Below are 21,151 nucleotides of genomic sequence, written 5' to 3' on the forward strand. Positions count from 1 at the left end.
CAGTGCCACGTATTAGTGCCACATGTCATCAGTTCCACGTATTACATTGTTAGTGCTATCTGTCCCCAGTGCCACCTGTTAGTGCTATCTGTCCCCAGTGCCACCTGCCGTCAGTGCCACGTATAAGTGCCATCTGTCATCAGTGTCACGTGTCATCAGTGCCACATATTAGTGCCACCTGTCAGTGTCACATGCCATCTGTTGTCAGTGTCACGTGTCATCAATGCCACTTATCAGTGCCATCTGTCACGTATTAGTGCCATCTGTCATCATTGCCACGTATCAGTACCATCTGTCATCAGTGTCACGTGTCATTGTCCTGATGCTCCAGGGCCTTCAAAAGTGTAATAGGTAGTCAACAAGTTAGATGTGTAATTTATGCTCCTAGAACACATGATGGCGCTCCCTGCACGTTGGGCCTCTCTATGTGGCCAGGCTGTGAAAAAGTCCCACACATGTGGCATCGTAATACTCAGGAGGAGTAGCAGAATTTATTGTCATTTGTGGTATACACATGCTACGTGAGAGAAATAACCTATTACAATGACAATTTTGTGGAAAAAATAAAAATAAATTTGCAAAGAATTGTTGGAAAAAAATGACAACATCAAAAAGCTCACCATGCATCTTACTAAATACCTTGGAATGTCTACTTTCTAAAAAAAAGGGTCATTTGGGGGGTATTTGTACTTTCCTGACTTGTTCGGGTCGCAAGAAATGAGATAGGCCACCAGTACATCAGATGTGATCAATTTTGTATGATTTGCACCACAGCTTGTAGACTCTCCAACTTTCACAAAGACCAAATAATATCCACTAATTTGGGTTATTTTTACCAAAGACATGTAGCAGTATAAATTGTGGTCAAAATTTATGAAGAAAAATTTATAATTTGCATAACTTTGTCACAGAAACAAAGAATTATGCATTTTTTTTTCAAAATTTTCGGTCTTTTTTCATTTATAGCGCAAAAAATAAAAACCCCAGGAGGTGATCAAATACCACCAAAAGAAAGCTCTATTTGTGGGGAAAAAAAAAGGACAAAAAAATTCATTTGGGTACAGTGTTGCATGACTGAGTAATTGTCATTCAAAGTGTGAGAGCACCGAAAGCTGAAAATTGGTCTGGGCAGGAAGGGTGTTTAAGTGCCCAGTAAGCAAGTGGTTAATATTATGGCATGCTGAAATAATAAAGCAATGTGGTGTTATCAGTGTACCCTTTCTTTTCTTTTCTTTCTTTTTTTTTTTTTTTACAGACACAATCTCTCACACAGGAATTTGAAACAGGGAAGAACTTCACTCCCTCCTTACAGGAGATTCATACAAGGGGAGGGGGTGAGGAAAACTGCAGGCTTTAGTCTCCCTATGATGATTTCTCGCACTTATTTATTTTTTTCACTCAGCCATACTTAGCTATTTTTCTGCTTCTGAAATATTTGTTAAAACACTTGCGTCTGGTGCAATTCTCTTTTGCTAGACCCATCAGTGATATGACTATTGGATCACCTTTACCTGAAGTTGCAGCTCCAACTGTTTGGCCAAGGGTTGTCCCAGAGAAGGTGGCCTAGATGTAAAGTCTCCCAGACAATGTTGTCCAGTGGTACCTGAGACAGTGCAGTAATCCAAGACGCTGGCTCCGGTCCAATCCCCATGGGCCATAGAGTGCAATGCCACCAGGTATTTTACATATTTCCTGCTTAATACATTGGCTAGCGAGGTGTTGGCTGCCTTACAGAGCAAAGCCATAAGACAATTCAACCAAATATCTCTTTAAGCTTTTGAAAAGTTTCCTGTGTCTCTGCCAGCACCCAATCTGTCATTGATAGGCAGGGTACAACACGGGGGGGGGGGGGGGGGGGATTGGGTGAGTCCAGTGTCTAACTTGCAAGTTTTATAGGCACACAGAACATAAGATGTGAAGAATGATTTTTTGCTGGTTATTTAAACTCCTATTATCAACCTATACCTTTTTTGATCTTTGGGTCCTAACAATTTAAGTTTATCCATAGAGAAAATTGAGTACTGTCCGTGATACTTTTTTTATTTGCACTAACATACAATTTTTCAGGACAAGCTTTCGGGGTATGTCCCCTTCTTCAAGGTCCAAGCAGTGTGTACTGCTTGGACCTTGAAGAAGGGGACATAGCCCGAAAGCTTGTCCTGAAAAATTGTATGTTAGTGCAAATAAAAAAAAGTATCACGGACAGTACTCAATTTTCTCTGTCACAATTGCACTAATACGGCTACAATCACATTAAGTTTATCCACCAAATTGTCAGGACCTGGATTTGAACCTGGAACCTCAGCTGTGTCTCACAATGAATTGTCTCACTGAGCTATCTGAGATGCAGGACATGCCTTGTCAGATCCTTTAGACAACCCTGCCTTGTACCTTGATTTCAGCTGAACCTTGAACTCTTTGCTCCTTCCACGAACATCCTGATATAAGCCATGTCTCTTGCTAGAATATTGTGCTGTATTTCTCTCCTGTCTTCCCTGCTGCCATTCATATTTGCTACTGCTCGTTATCGACCCTTGTATTGTTTTGTTCCACGACTACGCTTCTGCCTGATCCCAACCTGCAACAACTTGTTATCGACCTTTTGGCTTGTTTACTGACCACGCTTCTGTTTGATCCTTACCTGCTCATCCGCTACTGAACCCTGGCTTGCTCACCTCCTGGTGGGGCGATCCTGAGGAACGCGACCTGGTACTAACATGCAGCTAAATCCATCTCCACCATCAGGAGCTCTGGTGAACGCCGGTTAGTACTTAGACTCTGCACCTCAGGTGAGCCTGTGTCATCTGCCAGGGTGACTGCCTGTGTACCTATCCTGCTGGTTGGTGGTTGTCCTGCAACTGATATAGCAATTGGTCTTCAAGCCTGACCCCTGATCGTGACACAAATTCTGACACTTTTTTTACAGTTAGTTTACTATTGAATCCAAACTCCCCCTTCCACATAAGCAGGCACAAAAAACATTATTTTACAGAGACTATTCCGCATTTTCAGCGCCAGTCGGGTCTCTCATTAACCTATAAAACACTGGGATAGTGACCCTCGGCCCATGGTAACAATAAGAATACAAGAAGAGTAAAAATATCAGCACTCCCCACACTATAGGGAGAATCAAAAAAAATTATTAAAACTTGTTGTCATGGTTATGCAGTGATCTTCCTCTGTTTGCTTACCTCCGCTCATGTGTTCTGACTAAGAGGCCAGCCACTTCCACCTGGTGGTTTTTATAACCTCTCCACTAAGCATGGCTCCACCCCAGGCCCTATCAGGGAACCCTATATTAACCTGTGCACTGCAAGCCAGCAATGCTGATCCACCATTGAGTATCATTGTGTGTTTGGCTTCCTGTTTCCTGCTTGCCATGTGCTCTACGTTTGACTCTGTTACCGACCTTGGTGTGTCCTCTACGATTTCTGTCTGCTTGCGACCTTGACCTTTTGCATGTCTCTGACCATCCCTGTCTGCCTGTGACCCTGAACCTTTGGCATGTACTCTGTTGTTCCTGTCTGCTAGTTGCCCTGACCTCTGCGGTATCCCCTTACTATCCTTGTCGTACCAGCCTGCTGCTTCCTTCTCCTGTAGTCTACTTTGAACGTGAGCTGTGAGACCCTAGGGGTTGCGACCTGGAGCCAGACTGCAGCGAAGTCCATCCTCACTACTGGAGGCTCTGGCGAACAACCGCTGGCTCTTAGACTCCGTGCCCTGGGGAACCTATGCTCCAGCTCCCATTGGGATCTGTGTTAGTGATCCTGTAGACCTGTGTCCTGAATCTCCCTGGGAACAATCCGCAGCAGTCATTCCTAAGGTCCACTACCTAGCGGTGCTCTTCCGACTCCTACGGAGTGCATCTGTCACCTGGTCTCAGGTGACCTGACAGTTTGATCAGCCATGGACCCAGCTGATGTGCGGCTATCCCCAGATGATCCATTGCAGGGCTTAATTCGCAGACTTGAGACCTAAGAATCGCATCAGACCCAGGTGATACGATTCCTTCAGGATTTGGCATCCTGTTTTGAACAAGTTCAGGCCTCATTAGGACCCCCGGTTCAACAACCTCAACCGCTATCTGCTGCTGCACCTATCGCATCAGTCGCAGCCACACATTCATTACAACTACCAGCTCGGGCCCATTTCTCTGGGGACTCCAAGGCTTTCATGGGGTTCCTTAGCCAGTACACACTTCATTTTGGTTTCTAGCCCGTCTGATTTCTTGAAACTTTTACGGAATATCTTTGAGGAACCGGGTTGTCTCCCCTCAGCGGCAAGCGCCCTTTTTACGTCTCCGTCAAGAGTCCGCTTCTGTGGGACAGTATGATCTTCAGTTCCGTATTCTCACAGCTGAATTAAGCTGGAATAATGAGGCCCTAGTTGCAACCTTTTTACATGGCCTCTCTGATAGAGTGAAGGATGAATCAGCAGGAAGATCCCTTCCTGCTGATCTGGACAGGGTTATCACTGTTACATACCTAGTGGAAGAGCCCGACCTGCAGGGAGAGACCTCTCTTGCGGCTCCGGCTCGAGGGCCCTGGTAGAGTATACAAGAAGCACAAGAGTCTGGAGTGGCACGAGTGCCTGGCAGGATCAACAGCAGTGGAGGGGTCTGGAACCCAGGAAGTACTTTGTAGCGGAACCTCCAGCAGGATCAGGAGACAGGCTGGGACCGGGAAGGAGCTGGGTCAGCAGGCGGGTGCAGCAGGCTGGAACAGAACAGCAGGAAGGCAGCTGGAACCAGGACTCAGAAGCAGGAACTCAGGCAGAAGCTGGACTGCAGGCAGGAGCTGGACCAACAACTGGAGGCAGGACAGCAGACAGGCACCAGGAACCAGGATGCTGGAAGCAGGGGAGTCAGACAGGCCGGGTCGGTGGTCAGACGGTCAGCGGAGATACCAAAGAAGCAAGCAGGAGGATGGTCGGAAAAGCCGGGTCAGTAATCAGGCAGACAGCAGAGGTACCAAAGGATTAAGCCGAAAGGTAGTCAGGCAGGCCGGAATCAGTTGCAGGTGGATAGCAGGGATGGTAGGTAGACAAGCCGGGTCAAAAGGTCACAGAAGGCAGGTTCTCAGGGTCAGGATACTTGCACCCTGTAGATCAGACAGCAAAATCTCAATGTGACAGACCGAGTTAAATAGCCCGTCTGGCGCCAACAGGCGCACGCACGGGCGCGCGTGCCCCCACGAACGCGCACCCGCGAATGCGCGGCAGAAGGCCCAGACTGTCTTTTTCTGGCAGGATCTTCCTGACAACCACCTTGTGTAACCAGATCGATATTCGCTTTCAGGTCAGGAGAAGGCCCTGGAAGAAAGACACCAGCCCTCTCTCCGATCCGAGGAGCACCTTCTGCCTGCTGAGGAACCTATGCAGTTGGGCCAGACAAAGTTATCTCCCGAAGAACGTGCTAGGCACAGAAATCTGGGCCTATGCCTCTATTGTGGGGCCAAAGGTAATTTCCGTGACACTTGTTATTTTCGTCCGGAAAAAACGCTCAGGGTTAATACATCTGGAAGGTGGAGTATTAGACCCTGAAATATCACCTTTACCTTCTCTTCTTTTCCTTTCTGTGTTGCTTCATGTTGGTGCTTCCTCTTGTTCAGTCTCAGCACATCTGGATTCCGGAGCCTCTGCCAATTTCATGGATTGGGAAACTGCATCCTCCATGAGACTTACCCTTTTGCCCCTTACAACATCGTTGGTGGTCTTGGCGATTGATGGCACTGTTCTCCCAGGGGCCCTATCCACTTCCAGACCCTTCCTGTTAAGATGTCAGTAGGGACACTCCACCAGGAGTGGATATCCTTCCTTGTCTTACCTAAGGCTTCATCTCCTATCATATTAGGTCTTCCTTGGTTACGGCTCCATTCTCCACACATTGACTGGTCTGCTGGACAGATCCTGGCTTGGGGTTCCTCCTGTTCCTCTTCCTGCCTACTCAAGGGTACCCCAAAAGAGAAACTTCCTGTTGCCACCATCCCAATATCTTCTGCTCTTCCCATTGTATATAGCGATCTCTGGGATGTGTCCTGCAATAGTCGGACTGGTGCACTCTCTGGGTCATGTGGTACTCTGGAGGAGGGACCCACCTGTGAACCTGAGTCGATCATTCACTCCAGTTTGCATGGCCATTTACCTTTGCCTGTCCCTAATCTCCCTTGGACGCACAGCCAGGCTACCTTGCCTGCAAGTTCTACAGTCGCTATGCCCTGTGATGTGATTGAGATAGTCGCTAGACCTGACAATACTATTCAGTCAGCCTCTGCACCAGTTATGCCAGTCCAGCCCATGCCCAATGAGCTTCCTGCTTCTTGTTCAGGACCTTCTGTAACCTGGCCTCACCCTACTGCTACTATGTCCATTCAAACCCGTTTAAGAGGCTCAATCCATCCTTTGGATAGACTGCCTCATTCGGCCAGGTGGGGTTTTCAATCTTTTTCTCAGGGCTCTCTGCATTCTGTTTGTATTTCAGCTATCCAGCTTGACTCTTGCGACATGTCACCTTCTAACCAACCTGACCTCAGGGATCCACTGACCTCTGCCCAGTCTGGTGGTCCTGTGCTGGATGTCCAGCTCATCTTTAAGGTTCTGGGGGACCCTGCTCAAACTCCTGATCTTCTCATGCCCTTACCCATTCCTAAAAAGCCTTTAGTCCTCAAGTCCTCTTGTCCTCTCCCTCCCTCGGTTCTGGTCTCTGAGGATAATCTAAAATACAAGGTTAGTCAAGTTTTGGATTCCCGGCTCCGTAAAGGCATTCTTCAGTACCTTGTACATTGGAAAGGGTTTGGCCCTGAGGAGAGGTCTTTGATCACTGCATCTGAGGTCTTTGCTCCTCGTCTGTTGAGGAGGTTCCATCTGGAGTTTCCCTTTAAGCCTGAACCAAAGCGGGGGAGGGGGAGGCCTCATAAGAGGGACGGTACTGTCATGGTTATGCAGTGATCTTCCTCTGTTTGCTTACCTCCCCATATGTGTTCTAAGAGGCCAGCCACTTCCACCTGGTGGTTTTTATAACCACTCCTCTAAGCATGGCTCCACCCCAGGCCCTATCAGGGAACCCTATATTAACCTGTGCATTGCAAGCCAGCGGTTCTGATCAACCATGGTGTATCATTGTGTGTTTGGCTTCCTGTTTCCTGCTTGCCGTGTGCTCTATGTTTGACTCTGTTACCGACCTTGGTGTGTTCTCTACGATTCCTGTCTGCTTGCAACCTTGACCTTTGGCGTGTACTCTGTTGTTCCTGTCTGCTAGTTGCCCTGACATCTGCCGTATTCCCTTACTATCCTTGTCGTTCCAGCCTGCTGCTTCCTTCTCCTGTAGTCTACTGTGAGCGTGAGCTGTGAGTCCCTAGGGGTCGCGACCTGGAGCCAGACTGCAGCGAACTCAAACCTCACCACTGGAGGCTCTGGCGAACACCCGCTGGCTCTTAGACTCCGTGCCCTGGGGAACCTATGCTCCAGCTCCCATTGGGATCTGTAATCGTGATCCTGTAGACCTGTGTCCTGAATCTCCCTGGGTACAATCTGCAGCAGTCAGTCCTAAGGTCCACTACCTAGCGGGGCACTTCCGACTCTTATGGAGTGCATCTGTCACCTGGTCTCAGGTGACCTGACACTTGTGTCTGCAGTACTGTTGTTTTTCCAATAAGGTTGCAGCGTCAACAGAAAGGTGAGAAACATGAGAAAGGAGAAACTAAACACACAGAAGAAAGTTAGCCTTGCAATCTTTCTAGATCACTTAAAGTGGCTGTAAACCTTCCCCTACAACTTTGTCCCATGTGAATCAGCATAAAAAACCCTAAGGGACACTGCTTGTAGATATCTCCTTACTTGCTTAGTATTGTTGTAATCCTTTTTGTTTTTTTAGAATTATGTCACTGAGCATGCCCAGGTCTCCCCTGATTTAAGGCACACTCTCTATGTCTTATCTCTCTGCTATCAGGACTTCCTATGGCACAGCACTGAACTCCCAGCAGTCTGCTAATCACTCAGAGCTTCCTTCTACACACCAGGTGACCATGTGACATCACATACAGTGTAAAGCAGGGCATGGGACAGCAGTACTGCAGTCTTATCAGCTGAAGCTGATAGGACTCATACAGGCAAACACTAGGTAATCAGCACAAGTAAATACTATGAAATAAACAAGTGGATTGAGAAAGAGGCTTGGTTAACAGTACAGGAAGTGCTCAATGTAAGGGCGGAAATACACTCCACTGTCTCAGAAAAAATACTTATGATGGCGCTGCCAAACCCCTGGAAACAAGTTTTTTAAAGTTTCTTTAAACAGTAAGTAATATGCAATTTGGGCTGGATTACAGTGGCTATAGTTTGAAAATTACTTATTAAAATGGACTAAATGAAAAGAAGCATCAGAGTGGGAGAGTTTACTTCCTCTTTAACTAAATAGCGCTTAAATCACCTGGTAATCAACCTCAGACGACGTCAGGCAATCAACCTCTGATGTTTGGTATAATTAAAATCTTTTTTTTTGTCTGTCCGGACAGCGGGTGACGTAATTTTTTACCTTAGACAATGTCCCCAAATGAACACTGGATTATTAAGATATTACACGATCAATCCCAATGTCGGCAATTACAACACATTAAACTAGAATCAAACAGAAACAGAAGAAGAGACTCTTATGCCACATACACACGATCAGACTATCCGGCAGACAACCCGGTGCACTTTGCATTGGAGGTCCGCCGGACTTTCCGAATGAGTGGACCTACCCACACACGACCGGACTTTTCCACTGGACTATGGCGGGGGTTCGCCGGACCTTTGAAATGAACGGACTTGCCCACACACAGCGTAAAGTCCGTTCATTTTGAATGTGGTTCCAGGTAGACGGGACCTTTTCCCCCAGGTGAATGGGTAGGGGTACATCGTACCCCACACTCATTCACATAGGGCGGGGGGCCAGAATCTGGGGGCCCCCCTATTAAAGGGGGCTTCCGGATTCCGATAAGCCCCCCGCCCGCAGACCCTGACAACCAATGGCCAGGGTTGTCAGGAAGAGGCCCTCATCCTCATCAACATGGGGACAAGGTGCCTTGGGCAAACCTTCCCCAAACCATCCCCCATGTTGAGGGCACTGGTATGGCTCAGGAGGGGCCCGCCCACTCGTCCCCATCCCCTTTCCTGACCGGCCGGGCTGTGTGCTCGGATAAGAGTCTGCTATGGACTTTGAAGGGGGACCCCCCACACCATTTTTTCGGCGTAGGGGTTCCTCTTTAAATCCATACCAAGTGTCGGGGCTAGCGACATGTCAATCTCACCGGTGGAGGAAGCAACATTGACTTTCTTCAGTAATCCCGTCTACCTGGATCCACGTTCAAAATTAATAGACTTTACTGCTTGTGTGGGCAAGTCCGTTCATTTCAAAAGTCCCACGGACTAGCACACAGACGGGTGTATTGTCCGCCGGACTGCCGAGTCCGGCGGACAATTTTGAGTCAAGACTTCTTTCAAAGTCCGGCTGACTTTTTCTTCACAAAAGTCTGTGTGCTAGTCCTTCTGCCCACACATGGGCGGATTGTCTGGCGGACTCTGGTCCGCTGGACCCAGTCCGCCGGATAGTCCGATCACGTGTATGCTGCATTAGAAAGAATTAAGAATAATTTTAATGCTCTTACCTCTCAAACACCAGGAGGACTAGATCACGTAGTTCAAAATCAGACAGTGGATCCGGGTCTTAGGCCCCACGCCCCTATTTCACCACTAATGTTAAGTGGGGGGAGGGGGAGGGGGACTCTTAATCCTCAGTGAGCTTTGAAGTCCAATACTCACCAAAGGTTCTGACTAGAAGGACCAAAAATGTTAGGATTATTCTTCTCATCAGTCAAACTCCAGATATATTGAAAGCATTTATTTCAGATGTGTCACACAAAAGGATGATGCTTAAAAGCCAAAAGATGCAGTAAGAATCATGCAAAGAGATGTATAGCCCCCTCCTAATATCTACAATAATATAGCTATAACGCTTCTATTGGCTGAGGAAACACAGATAGCGTGCCTAGTACAAATTGGTACTTTATTTGTCTCATTAGTGATTCCTGTACAGACTTGCTCTACCATATATGGTTAAGCCTAATCATCCTCCAACTTACTATGGAGTTAGTTAAAGCAAACAATACAGCAAGTTAATACAACAACGTGCTCAGAAGTCATCTTAACCGCTTCGCGTCCGCCATATAGCCAAAATACGGCTACAGAGCGGACGCTAACTGCCGGGAGGCCGTTCCTGAACGGCCTCCTGTTTACTTCCGCAATGCCCGCTCCTGCGTGTGAGAAGGGAGAGATCAACGGCTACAGTGGACGCAAGTAAAAAAACAAAAAAAAAAAGTGCCATCCGCCCCAGTGCCATCCTCACCCCAGTGTCATCCTCCCCAGAGCCACCTGCCCCCAGTGCCACCTGTTAGTGCTATCTGTTCCCAGTGCCACCTGTTAGTGCTATCTGTCCCCAGTGCCACCTGTTGTCAGTGCCATTTGTCCCCAGTGCCATCTGTCATCAGTGCCACATAGTGCCATCTGTCATCAGTGCCATCTGTCATCAGTGCCATTTGTCATCAGTGCCACCTGTCAGTGTCACGTGCCATCTGTTGTCAGTGTCACGTGTCATCAATGCCACTTATCAGTGCCATCTGTCATCAGTGTCACACGTCATCGGTGCCACGCATTAGTGCCATCTGTCATCGGTGCCACATATTAGTGCCACCTGTCATCAGTGCCACGTATAAGTGTCATCTGTCATCAGTGCCACGTATAAGTGTCATCTGTCATCAGTGCCACATATAAGTGTCATCAGTGCCACGTGTCATTGTCCTGGTGCGCCAGGGCCTTCAGAAGTGTAATAGGTAGTCAACAAGTTAGATGTGTAATTTATGCTCCTAGAACATGTGACGGCGCTCCCTGCATGTTGGGCCTCTCTATGTGGCCAGGCTGTGAAAAAGTCCCACACATGTGGTATCATAATACTCAGGAGGAGTAGCAAAAAATTTTTGGGGGTGCCATTTGTGGTATACACATGCCACGTGAAAGAAATAACCCATTACAATGACAATTTTGTGGAAAAAAAAAATCTTAATTTTGAAAAGAATTGTGGGAAAAAATTACAACATCAAAAAGCTCACCATGCCTCTTACTAAATACCTTGGAATGTCTACTTTCCAAAAAGGGATCATTTGAGGGATATTTGTACTTTCCTGACTTGTTCAGGTCGCAAGAAGTGAGATAGTCCACCAGTACATCAGATGTGATCAATTTTGTGCGATTCGCACCACAGCTTGTAGACTCTCTAACTTTCTCAAAGACCAAATAATATCCACTAATTTGGGTTATTTTTACCAAAGATATGTAGCAGTATAAATAGTGGCCAACATTTATGACGAAAAATTAATAATTAGCATAATTTTGTCACAGAAACAAAGAAATGTGCGGTTTTTTTTTCAACATTTTCGGTCTTTTTTCATTTATAGCGCAAAAAATAAAAACACCAGAGGTGATCAAATACCACCAAAAGAAAGCTCTATTTGTGGGGGAAAAAAATTAATTTGGGTACAGTGTTGCATGACTGAGTAATTGTCATTCAAAGTGTGAGAGCACCGAAAGCTGAAAATTGGTCTGGGCAGGAAGGGTGTTTAAGTGCCCAGTAGGCAAGTGGTTAAAAATCAGTCGCAGGGTTATTGTTTTTCTAATGGTCACACAATAAACATTTAAAAAAAATTCTAACAGTCATGGAGGAGTGTAAGCCCTTGTACACAGGGTCAGACATTTCGACGGAAAATGTCCGATCAGACTGTGTTGTCGGATAATCCGACCGTGTGTGGGCTCCATCTGACTTTTTCCATCGGAATGACCGACCAACAAAGTTTGAGAGCTGGATATAACATTTTTCAACAACATGATCTGATCGGACTTTGTCCGATTGTTTGTAGAGAATTCCGATAGGACAAAGTGCCACGCATGCTCAGATCAAATTACGAGACCAAAGCTATTGGCTACTAGCCTGAACGTAGTCCCGTCATAACGAAATAACGTCATTGCGTTCTGAACGATCGGATTTTCTGACAACTTTTTCTGACCATGTGTATGCAACACCAGTTTCGGACAAAATCTGTCGGAAAAAATCAGACAGATTTTGTTGTCGGAATGTCCGACCGTGTGTACGGGGGCTAAGAGGACCCAAGTGGCAACCTGTGAAACTCTGGTGAACTCAATGCTCAAGGGGGTTATGGCAGTACTGGATAATAATGGTGGCCACACAAAATTTTGACACTTTGGGCCCAATTTGGACATTTTCACGTGGGGTGTACTCACTTTTGTTGCCAGCGGTTTAGACATTAATGGCTGTGTGCTGAGTTATCTTGTGGGGACAGCAAATTTACACTGTTATACAAGCTGTACACTCACTACTTTACATTGTAGCAAAGTGTAATTTCTTCAGTGTCGTCACATGAAAAGATATAATAAAATATTTACAAAAAGGGGCATACTCACTTTTGTGAGATACTGTATATGTGGCCTTACTGGATTAGGCTTTTTGGCATGGGGCCGCATTTATGTGTATATGTCTATGTGCTGGGAGCACGTTGCACAATGGCGCACTAGCGATCGGGGCTTGGAACTCACGATTCTAGGTCACCTGACCATTGTCGTAGTCACTGATTGATCAGTCACTGTGAAGCCTGCCCGTGTTTCTCTTTCTCTGAATGGAGAAGAAAGGTACAGTGAATCTTTCTCTCTCCTTGCAGAGGAAAAAAAAAAAAAAAAGAGAATAAATAATAAGAAAAATACCCAGATCAAGAAATATACAGATAAATTTAAGAAAAAAAAATATTTTTACTATTTTGGGCCAGCTTTCCTTTAATAATGTCAAAAATAAAGTGTAAGCGCCCAACTTATATGTATATAACTCTTAAAGTAATACAACAAAATACAAACGTATGTGCACACATGTGTAGCAAATGAGTGTAGTGTGACCCCAAAAGAGATGGGGATAATACTGGTATATATACCAAAAAAAATTGATAAAATAAAAAGTGACAACCTGTAAATGTGTGCATAAAATCAATTGAAAACTGTATAAATGCTTATCCCAGTGAAGAGAGAAACAAAACAAAAACCAATCAACATAAACACATAGAAGTATAACTAGTAAAAGGTGATAAAGTCCATAATGAGACGTGCAAGATATCAGTCCCAATGTGCTACGGTATCAACCGAGATCCTGTGTTGTTGTGACCAAAAAGATGTTCCACCCTGTGACGCTCCCACCACCTTGCGAAGTGCAGGCTTACCGGATGAATATGACCCAAGCAGACATACGCCTCAGGGGTCAACAAGAGCTTGTAATCTCAGCTAAAGTAGTCCCAAATTAGGTGTTCCAATCGTGCCACATACGGTTCATACAGACGACTGGGTGTAATCACTGTTTTTCATATACATGGACAACTCCGACAACAGCTCAGGCATGGAAGATGAAGAAACAAAGCCAACATGGCATAATAACGTTTTTTTTAAAAAAAGGCCTTTAATAAAAATAGTTCAAACTCACATTTCCAAAGTGATCAGGTCACCCCAGATGATGACCTGTAGGTCGAAACGTGTCGGGAGGACTCCGCCACTGCCTATTTCCTCTGATATGCTTTGTTGATCACTTTGGAAATGTGAGTTTGAACTATTTTTATTAAAGGCCTTTTTTTTTAAAAAAACGTTATTATGCCATGTTGGCTTTGTTTCTTCATCTTCCATGCCTGAGCTGTTGTCGGAGTTGTCCATGTATATGAAAAACAGTGATTACACCCAGTCGTCTGTATGAACCGTATGGGGCACGATTGGAACACCTAATTTGGGACTACTTTAGCCGAGATTACAAGCTCTTGTTGACCCCTGAGGCGTATGTCTGCTTGGGTCATATTCATCCGGTAAGCCTGCACTTCGCAAGGTGGTGGGAGCGTCACAGGGTGGAACATCTTTTTGGTCACAACAACACAGGATCTCGGTTGATACCGTAGCACATTGGGACTGATATCTTGCACGTCTCATTATGGACTTTATCACCTTTTACTAGTTATACTTCTATGTGTTTATGTTGATTGGTTTTTGTTTTGTTTCTCTCTTCACTGGGATAAGCATTTATACAGTTTTCAATTGATTTTATGCACACATTTACAGGTTGTCACTTTTTATTTTATCAATTTTTTTTGGTATATATACCAGTATTATCCCCATCTCTTTTGGGGTCACACTACACTCATTTGCTACACATGTGTGCACATACGTTTGTATTTTGTTGTATTACTTTAAGAGTTATATACATATAAGTTGGGCGCTTACACTTTATTTTTGACACTTTTCCCAGCTAAAAAGATCCCAATTTTAGCGTGTTAGCAGCCTTCAGCTTATCCTTATTTCTCTTTCGCCGACCACTGCGCAGTATTGTCGTTATATAGTTTTCCTTTAATAATAAAAAATAAATCAGGAGATATCCATTAGCATTTACCACTGAATGAAAGCCCTGGATGCACAATGTAGTTGTGATGATATGTACAATTTTACTAAAACATATAAAATGTTTGCAAGAACCAGTCCTGCTACCGGCGGACTTTACTGGCACCCACATGAGGCAGAGTCAAGTATACAGTATATAAAAAAATGTTTAATAAAATGCTTTTGGAGTAAAAATTTATCTAAAGATAGTTTTCTACAAAATATATACAATAATAATTAAGTTTATTCAGCATGAAATGGAGCTTAGTTATGTAGCACGAAACTGTATAATTTGCAATATTTACATTTTGGTAAACTCATTGAATGAATCCAAGCTCTGCAAGCTGAGATAACATGCACTGCATCCACACAATTTCACAGTAACCATGCAAATCTATGTACAGTACAAACTGTATGATTGAATTGGTTCAGATATTGCCATTTACTAACCTGACAATTTATTATTCTAAATAGGAAACCTTAATTTTGTATTAACCACTTGCCGACCGGCTTAAGCTGTTATACGGCGGTAAAGTGGTTAATTCCTGCAAATCGCCATATAGGCACGTCTGTACCTTTAAGGACAACAGCAGGCGTTTGCGTGCCCGCTGCACGGGACCTGATGCATATGGCCGATCAGCACGATCGCGTGCAGGAGAGCATGAACAGGGATTTGTGTGTGTAAGCACACAAATTCATATTCTGTCAGGGGAAAGGAGAGGAGACATATTGTTTGTTCCTACTAAGTACGATATGTTTCCTCCCCCAGTCAAATGTCAAACTAAAATAAATAAAGTAAAATGAACAATAAAAAAAAACATTTAAAGCGCCCCTGTCCCCATGTGCTCACATGCAGAAGCGAACGCATACGTAAGTCCCGCCCACATATGAAAACGGTGTTCAAACCACAAATGTGAGGTATCACCGTGAACGTTAGAGTGAGAGCAATAATTCTAGCCCTAGACCTCCTCTGTAACTCAAAACATTTAACCAGTAAAAAAAAATGTAAAGCGTCGCCTATGGGGATTTTTAAGTAGCGACGTTTGGCGCCATTCCATGGGCATGTGCAATTTTGAAGAGTGACATGTTAGGTATCTAATTACTCAGCATAACTTCATCTTTCACATTATGCAAAAATTGGGCTAACTTTACTGTTTTTTTTAAGCACAAAACTGTTTTTTCCCCTCAAAAAAAGCGTTTGAAAAATTGCTGCGCAAATACTGTGCAAGATAAAAATTTGCAACGACCACCATTGTATTCTCTAGGGTCTTTGCTAAAAAATAATATATAATGTTTTGGGGTTCTATGTAATTTTCTAGCAAATAAATTATGACTTTTACATGTAGGAGAGAAATGTCAGAATTGGCCTGGGTGCTCCAGAACGCCTGATGGCGCTCCGTGCATGTTGGGCCTCTGTATGTGGCCACGCTGTGTAAAAATCTCACACATGTGGTATCGCCATACTCGGGAGTAATAGCAGAATGTGTTTTTTTTTCACATTTTTGTCTTTATTCAAAGGGTAGAGAAACATGGAGCAAAACAATCAACTGGTACAATGAACATATCAACATAAAAATAGACCCGAGCGACAACGGGTGAGATATACATCATGCTCAAGTGATACATTAACCTATGGAGCTACGGAAGAGGAATATCCAATATCATAGCGTTGTCCAAGCTATTCTCTCCCCTGCTCCATAGTAAGAAGCCTCACCCGCTTCGGCTTTGCCCCTTCTGTACCCTGAAGGCCAAAGGCCTTCCCCCAAGACTATACCTGAGACAGCATTCCGCACCATAAATCCCACCCCGGTTTTCAAAATTTTATGTAGAGAAGATAGTAGGGGCGTGGAGGACACTACAGCATTCTTTCCAGGCCCAGACCTTAAAAGAGAAAGGAAGGAAAGTAAGAGAAAAAGTCAAGAATTAGCAAGAAAATAGGACACAGAAAGATGGGGAAGGAGGGGTGTGAGGATAAGAGAGGGAGAAGGGGGGAGGGGATAAGGAGGTTAGCGGGGGGGGGGGTGGGGTCCACAGAGGCCGAGCAATCCCCCTGTATCAAGCAGAATGTGTTTTGGGGTGTCATTTGTGGTATGCATATGCTGTGTGTGAGAAATAAGCTGATAATATGATAATTTTGTGAAAAAAAAAGGAAAAAAAAAAATCTTGATTTTGCAAAGAATTGTGGGAAAAAATGATAACTTCAAAAAATTCATCATGCCTCTTTCTAAATACCTTGGAATGTCTTCTTTCCAAAAAGGGGTAATTTGTGTGGTATTTGCACTTTTCTGGCATGTTAGGGTCTCAAGAATTGAAATAGGCTGTCAGTACTTCAGGTGTGATCAATTATCAGATATTGGCATCATAGCTTGTGGACTCTATAACTTTCACAAAGACCTAATAATATACACCAATTTGTACTTATTTTTACCAAAGATATGTAGTGGTATAAAAATGTATTTAGAAAAATGACTAATCTGCTAAATTTTATAACAGAAACAAAGAAAAATTCATTTTTTTACAGAATTTTCGGTCTTTTTTCTTTTATAGCACAAAAAAAAAAAAACCCAGCGGTGATTAAATACCACCAAAAGAAAGCTCTATTTGTGTGAAAAAAAGGACAACAATTTCATATGGGTACAATGTTGCATGACTGAGTAATTGTCATTCAAAATGTGAGAGCGCCAAAAGCTGAAAATTGGTCTGGTTATTAAGGGTATAAAATTATATATAAAAAGCTCCAATCTTAAAACAAGAGTCCACTAATTATATATAGCAGCGCTCAAACATGCATAATCTTGTTCAGATGCCGTTCATTTTTTTGTGCTCATGAAATAGTGGTGATACAGTCCAGTTTGTGAAAAGAAGAAAGATAAAAACCAACTTCCACCTCATGTTCCACCCTTCGTGCTACAAAATAAGAGCCCCCCTTGGGGGTGCATTTACCAGAAAATCAAGAGTATATGAGCCTTCAGTATCAAAAAAATATATATATTCCTTGGTCGCTAGATGTCTCCAAGATGGGGAGGTCCGATATTTTTCATAGAGGAAACAAGATTATACCAACATAGTGTAATATTGTTTAAACATCTTTATTAGAACCCCCCCATATAAGTAAATATGCGTACCAAATATAATAAGAACAATCGCATTTAAGAACGTGTACTGTGCCTTATCCTTTGTGATGAACCACCTTAGGTCACCGCGGACGTCCGCTCTGTGTACTGGATTCACTTCCTGGTACCCTGGTTGTTCAAAACTAAGTACATGGAACGCACACGTCACTTCCGGTGTGTGTTACCACTTAAGGACCGCCGTATTGCCAATGTACGTCATTACAATGGCACCGGCAGGCACAAGCACGTACATGTACGTGCTTGCCTTTCAGCGGGTGGGGGGTCCGATCGGACCCCCCTCCTGCTGGATACGGCGGTCCGTTTCGCTTCAGGAGCGATCCGGGATGAGGCCATCCCCTCTCAAACGCTCCTGGCGAATGAGAAGCTTCCTCCCACTGTGTATTGTATACACAGGCAGGGAGGAATTGATGTCATTCTCCTCGGGGCGGTCTTTTTGACCGGACTACGAGGAGAAGACTAAAAGTAAGTGCACCAAAACACTACTCTAACACATAGGTACACAAACCCCCCCCCCCCCCGATCCCCCCCCAGTCACAGTGTCACTAATTGCAGTTATCATTTATTTACTGATCACTGCATTCAGTGTCAGTTGTAAAAGTAAAAACTGTCAGGGCAGTTAGTGTTAGGTCCAGGGTAGCCCCCTACCACCCCCCAATAAAGATTTAACCCCCTGATTGCCCCTAGAGTTAACCCTTCCACCCCCTTTTGCCAGTGTCACTAAGCGATCATTTTTCTGATCGCTGCATTAGTGTCGCTAGTGTCGCCAGGTAGCTAGTTATTTTTTTAGGTTCACCGCCAGGTTTTTATAGCGCTAGGTACCCCGATATACTACCCAATAATGGTTTTAACCCCCTGATTGCCCCTAGTTAACCCTTTCACCAGCGATCACAGAATAAGTGTCACTGGTGACGCTGGTTAGCCAGTTAGTTATTTAGGTTCCCCGTCAGGTTTTTATATAGCGCCAGGGACCCCCATATACTACCTAATAAAAATGTGAACAACCTGATTACCCCTAGTTAACACTTTCACCAGTGATCACCGTATAGGTGTTATGGGTGACTCTGGTTAGTTTGCTTTTTATAGCATCAGGGTACCCACCATTTATTACCCAATAAAGGTTTAACCCCCTGATCACCCGGCGGGTGATATCAATTAGGTTTTAGGGTCAGGGTCTGCGTCGCCCCAGGCAGCGCTAGGTTAGTGCCAGTACCGCTAACACCCACACGCAAAGCATAAACCTCCCGTAGTGGTATAGAATCTGAACAGATCAATATCTGATCAGATCTATACTAGCATCCCCAGCAGTTTAGGGTTCCAAAAAAACGCATTGTTAGCGGGATCAGCCCAGATACCTGCTGGCACCTGCGTTTTGCCCCTCTGCCCAGCCCACCCAAGTGCAGTATCGATCGATCACTGTCACTTACAAAACACTAAACACATAACTGCAGCGATCGCAGAGTCAGGCCTGATCCCTGCGATCGCTAACAGTTTTTTTTTGGTAGCATGTTATATTTAAATCCGGAAGGCAGTGCTTGGTTTTTGGGGTCCCGTATGTGGCTAGGCTCCCAAAAAGTCCCCCACATGTGGTATCCCCGTACTCAGGAGAAGCAGCAGAATTAATTTTGGGGTGTAATTTGACTTATGCCCATAGCATGTGTGAGCAATATATCATTTAGTGACAACTTTGTGCAAAAAAAAAAATTGTAAAATTCCTGCAACTTGTGGCAAAATATAAAATATTTCATGGACTCAACATGCCTCTCAGTAAATAGCTTGGGGTGTCTACTTTCCAAAATGGGGTTATTTGGGGGGGGAGGGGGGGTTTGTGCTATTTTGGCATTTTATGGCCTTCGAAACTGTGAGGAGTGAAATCAAAAATTTGCACCCTTAGAAATCCTGAAGGCAGTGATTGGTTTTCGGGGTGCCGTACGCGGCTAGACTCCCAAAAAGTCCCACATATGTGGTATCCCCGTACTCAGGAGAAGCAGCAGAATATATTTTGGGGTGCAATTCCACATATAATTATGGCATGTGTGAGCAATATATCATTTAGTGACAACTTTTTGTAAACTTTTTTTTTTTTTTTGTGTCATTATTCAATCACTTGGGACAAAAAAAAAAAATATTCAATGGGCTCAACATGCCTCTCCACAACTTCCTTGGGGTGTCTACTTTCCAAAATGGGGTCATTTGGGGGGGGGGGGTTTGTACTGCCCTGCCATTTTAGCACCTCAAGAAATGAGATAGGCAGTCGTAAATTAAAAGCTGTGTAAATTCCAGAAAATGTACTCTAGTTTGTAGACGCTATAACTTTTGCGCAAACCAATAAATATACGCTTATTGACTTTTTTTTACTAAAGACATATGGCTGAATACATTTTGCCCTAAATGTATGACTAAAATTGAGTTTATTCGATTTTTCTTATAATAAAAAGTAGAAAATATAATTTTTTCTAAAAATTTTCGGTCTTTTTCCATTTATATCGCAAAAAATAAAAATCGCAGAGGCAATCAAATACCATCAAAAGAAAGTTCTATTTGTGGGAAGAAAAGGATGCAAATTTTGTTTGGGTACAACATTGCATGACCGTGCAATTACCAGTGAAAGCAGTGCAGTGCGAAATTGTAAAAAGACCTCTGGTCCTTAGGCTGTTAATTGGTCCGGGGCTGAAGTGGTTAAATGAGGATAGTGGGGCCATTCAAGTCCCCTCCTCCATCCCAGTTCAATATTAGAAAAAAAAGGGAGCAAAGGGCAGGACTTTAAATGAGGCACACAGGAGCAGAAATATAAAATGGATAAAATTACGGTTTTTAATAAATTCATTCAAATATTCATATATTTACATATTTATTCACAGAGCTATATATTAATATTTTATATTCCATTAAAATATACATTCCAACAAGGACTTTTTTCAAATATTTGAAGAACTTGACATATAAAAAAATTAAAATAATAATAGGATTTTTGTACTCCCCGTAAAATCCTTTTCTCTGTAATTCACCGACTGACACAGCTCCTCTCTGCAACTAAATGTATAGCCTGCCATTAGGAGAACTAGGAAAAATTGTTACACAACACACAGAACTTTTAATCTCTCCCCAGGGGGGCGGACCCTGTGCTATCAACCCTCCTCACTGCTCCCAGCAGCTTCAGTACATCAACAAGCAGTATAACGTAGACAAAAGGAGGGGTGGGTGCGGTGTCGGTCAGTGAATTACAGAGAAAAGGATTTTACAGTGAGTACAAAAATCCTATTTTCTCTTATATTCACCGACCGACACAGATCCTCTCTGTAACTACATGGGACGTCCCCAAGCAGTGCCAAACGAGGGGTGGGAAAAAACAGCATAAAAACTTCATCCACCATGGCAAGTGGGAACTAGTGAAACTAAACCTACAAAAAACAGCAGTGTGTGGAAAAACTCCACCATATAACCAGGCATCCTCAACAGGAGTGAGCCCCAAGACCGCAACATTGCAGAAGTAATGCAACAGTGCATTAACAAAACAGTAC

The 21,151-nt window shown here is 44.0% G+C and overlaps 1 protein-coding gene across 6 annotated transcripts in view; it reads right to left on the reverse strand.

Moving 5' to 3' along the window:
• Nucleotides 1-21,151, reverse strand: part of ATPSCKMT (ATP synthase c subunit lysine N-methyltransferase) — a 547,044-nt gene that overhangs the window by 516,211 nt on the left and 9,682 nt on the right. For 4 of the 6 annotated variants that reach the window (XM_077491969.1, XM_077491967.1, XM_077491964.1 and 1 more), the window contains exon 2: nt 16,274-16,380. The exons of 1 other annotated variant lie outside the window; for it this stretch is intronic. In XM_077491969.1, the coding sequence (XP_077348095.1) occupies nt 16,274-16,285 (12 nt within the window). In that variant the 5' untranslated portion in view covers nt 16,286-16,380. Of the gene's footprint in view, nt 1-9,644; nt 9,811-16,273; nt 16,381-21,151 lie in introns of all 6 variants that reach the window. One more of the 6 variants, XM_077491966.1, reaches the window with a different exon arrangement.

This window comes from Lithobates pipiens, unplaced genomic scaffold (genome assembly GCF_037356315.1).
Source record: "Lithobates pipiens isolate NorthernLeopardFrog02 unplaced genomic scaffold, aLitPip1_a1.2 Scaffold_19, whole genome shotgun sequence".
NCBI classification, from domain to species: domain Eukaryota; kingdom Metazoa; phylum Chordata; class Amphibia; order Anura; family Ranidae; genus Lithobates; species Lithobates pipiens.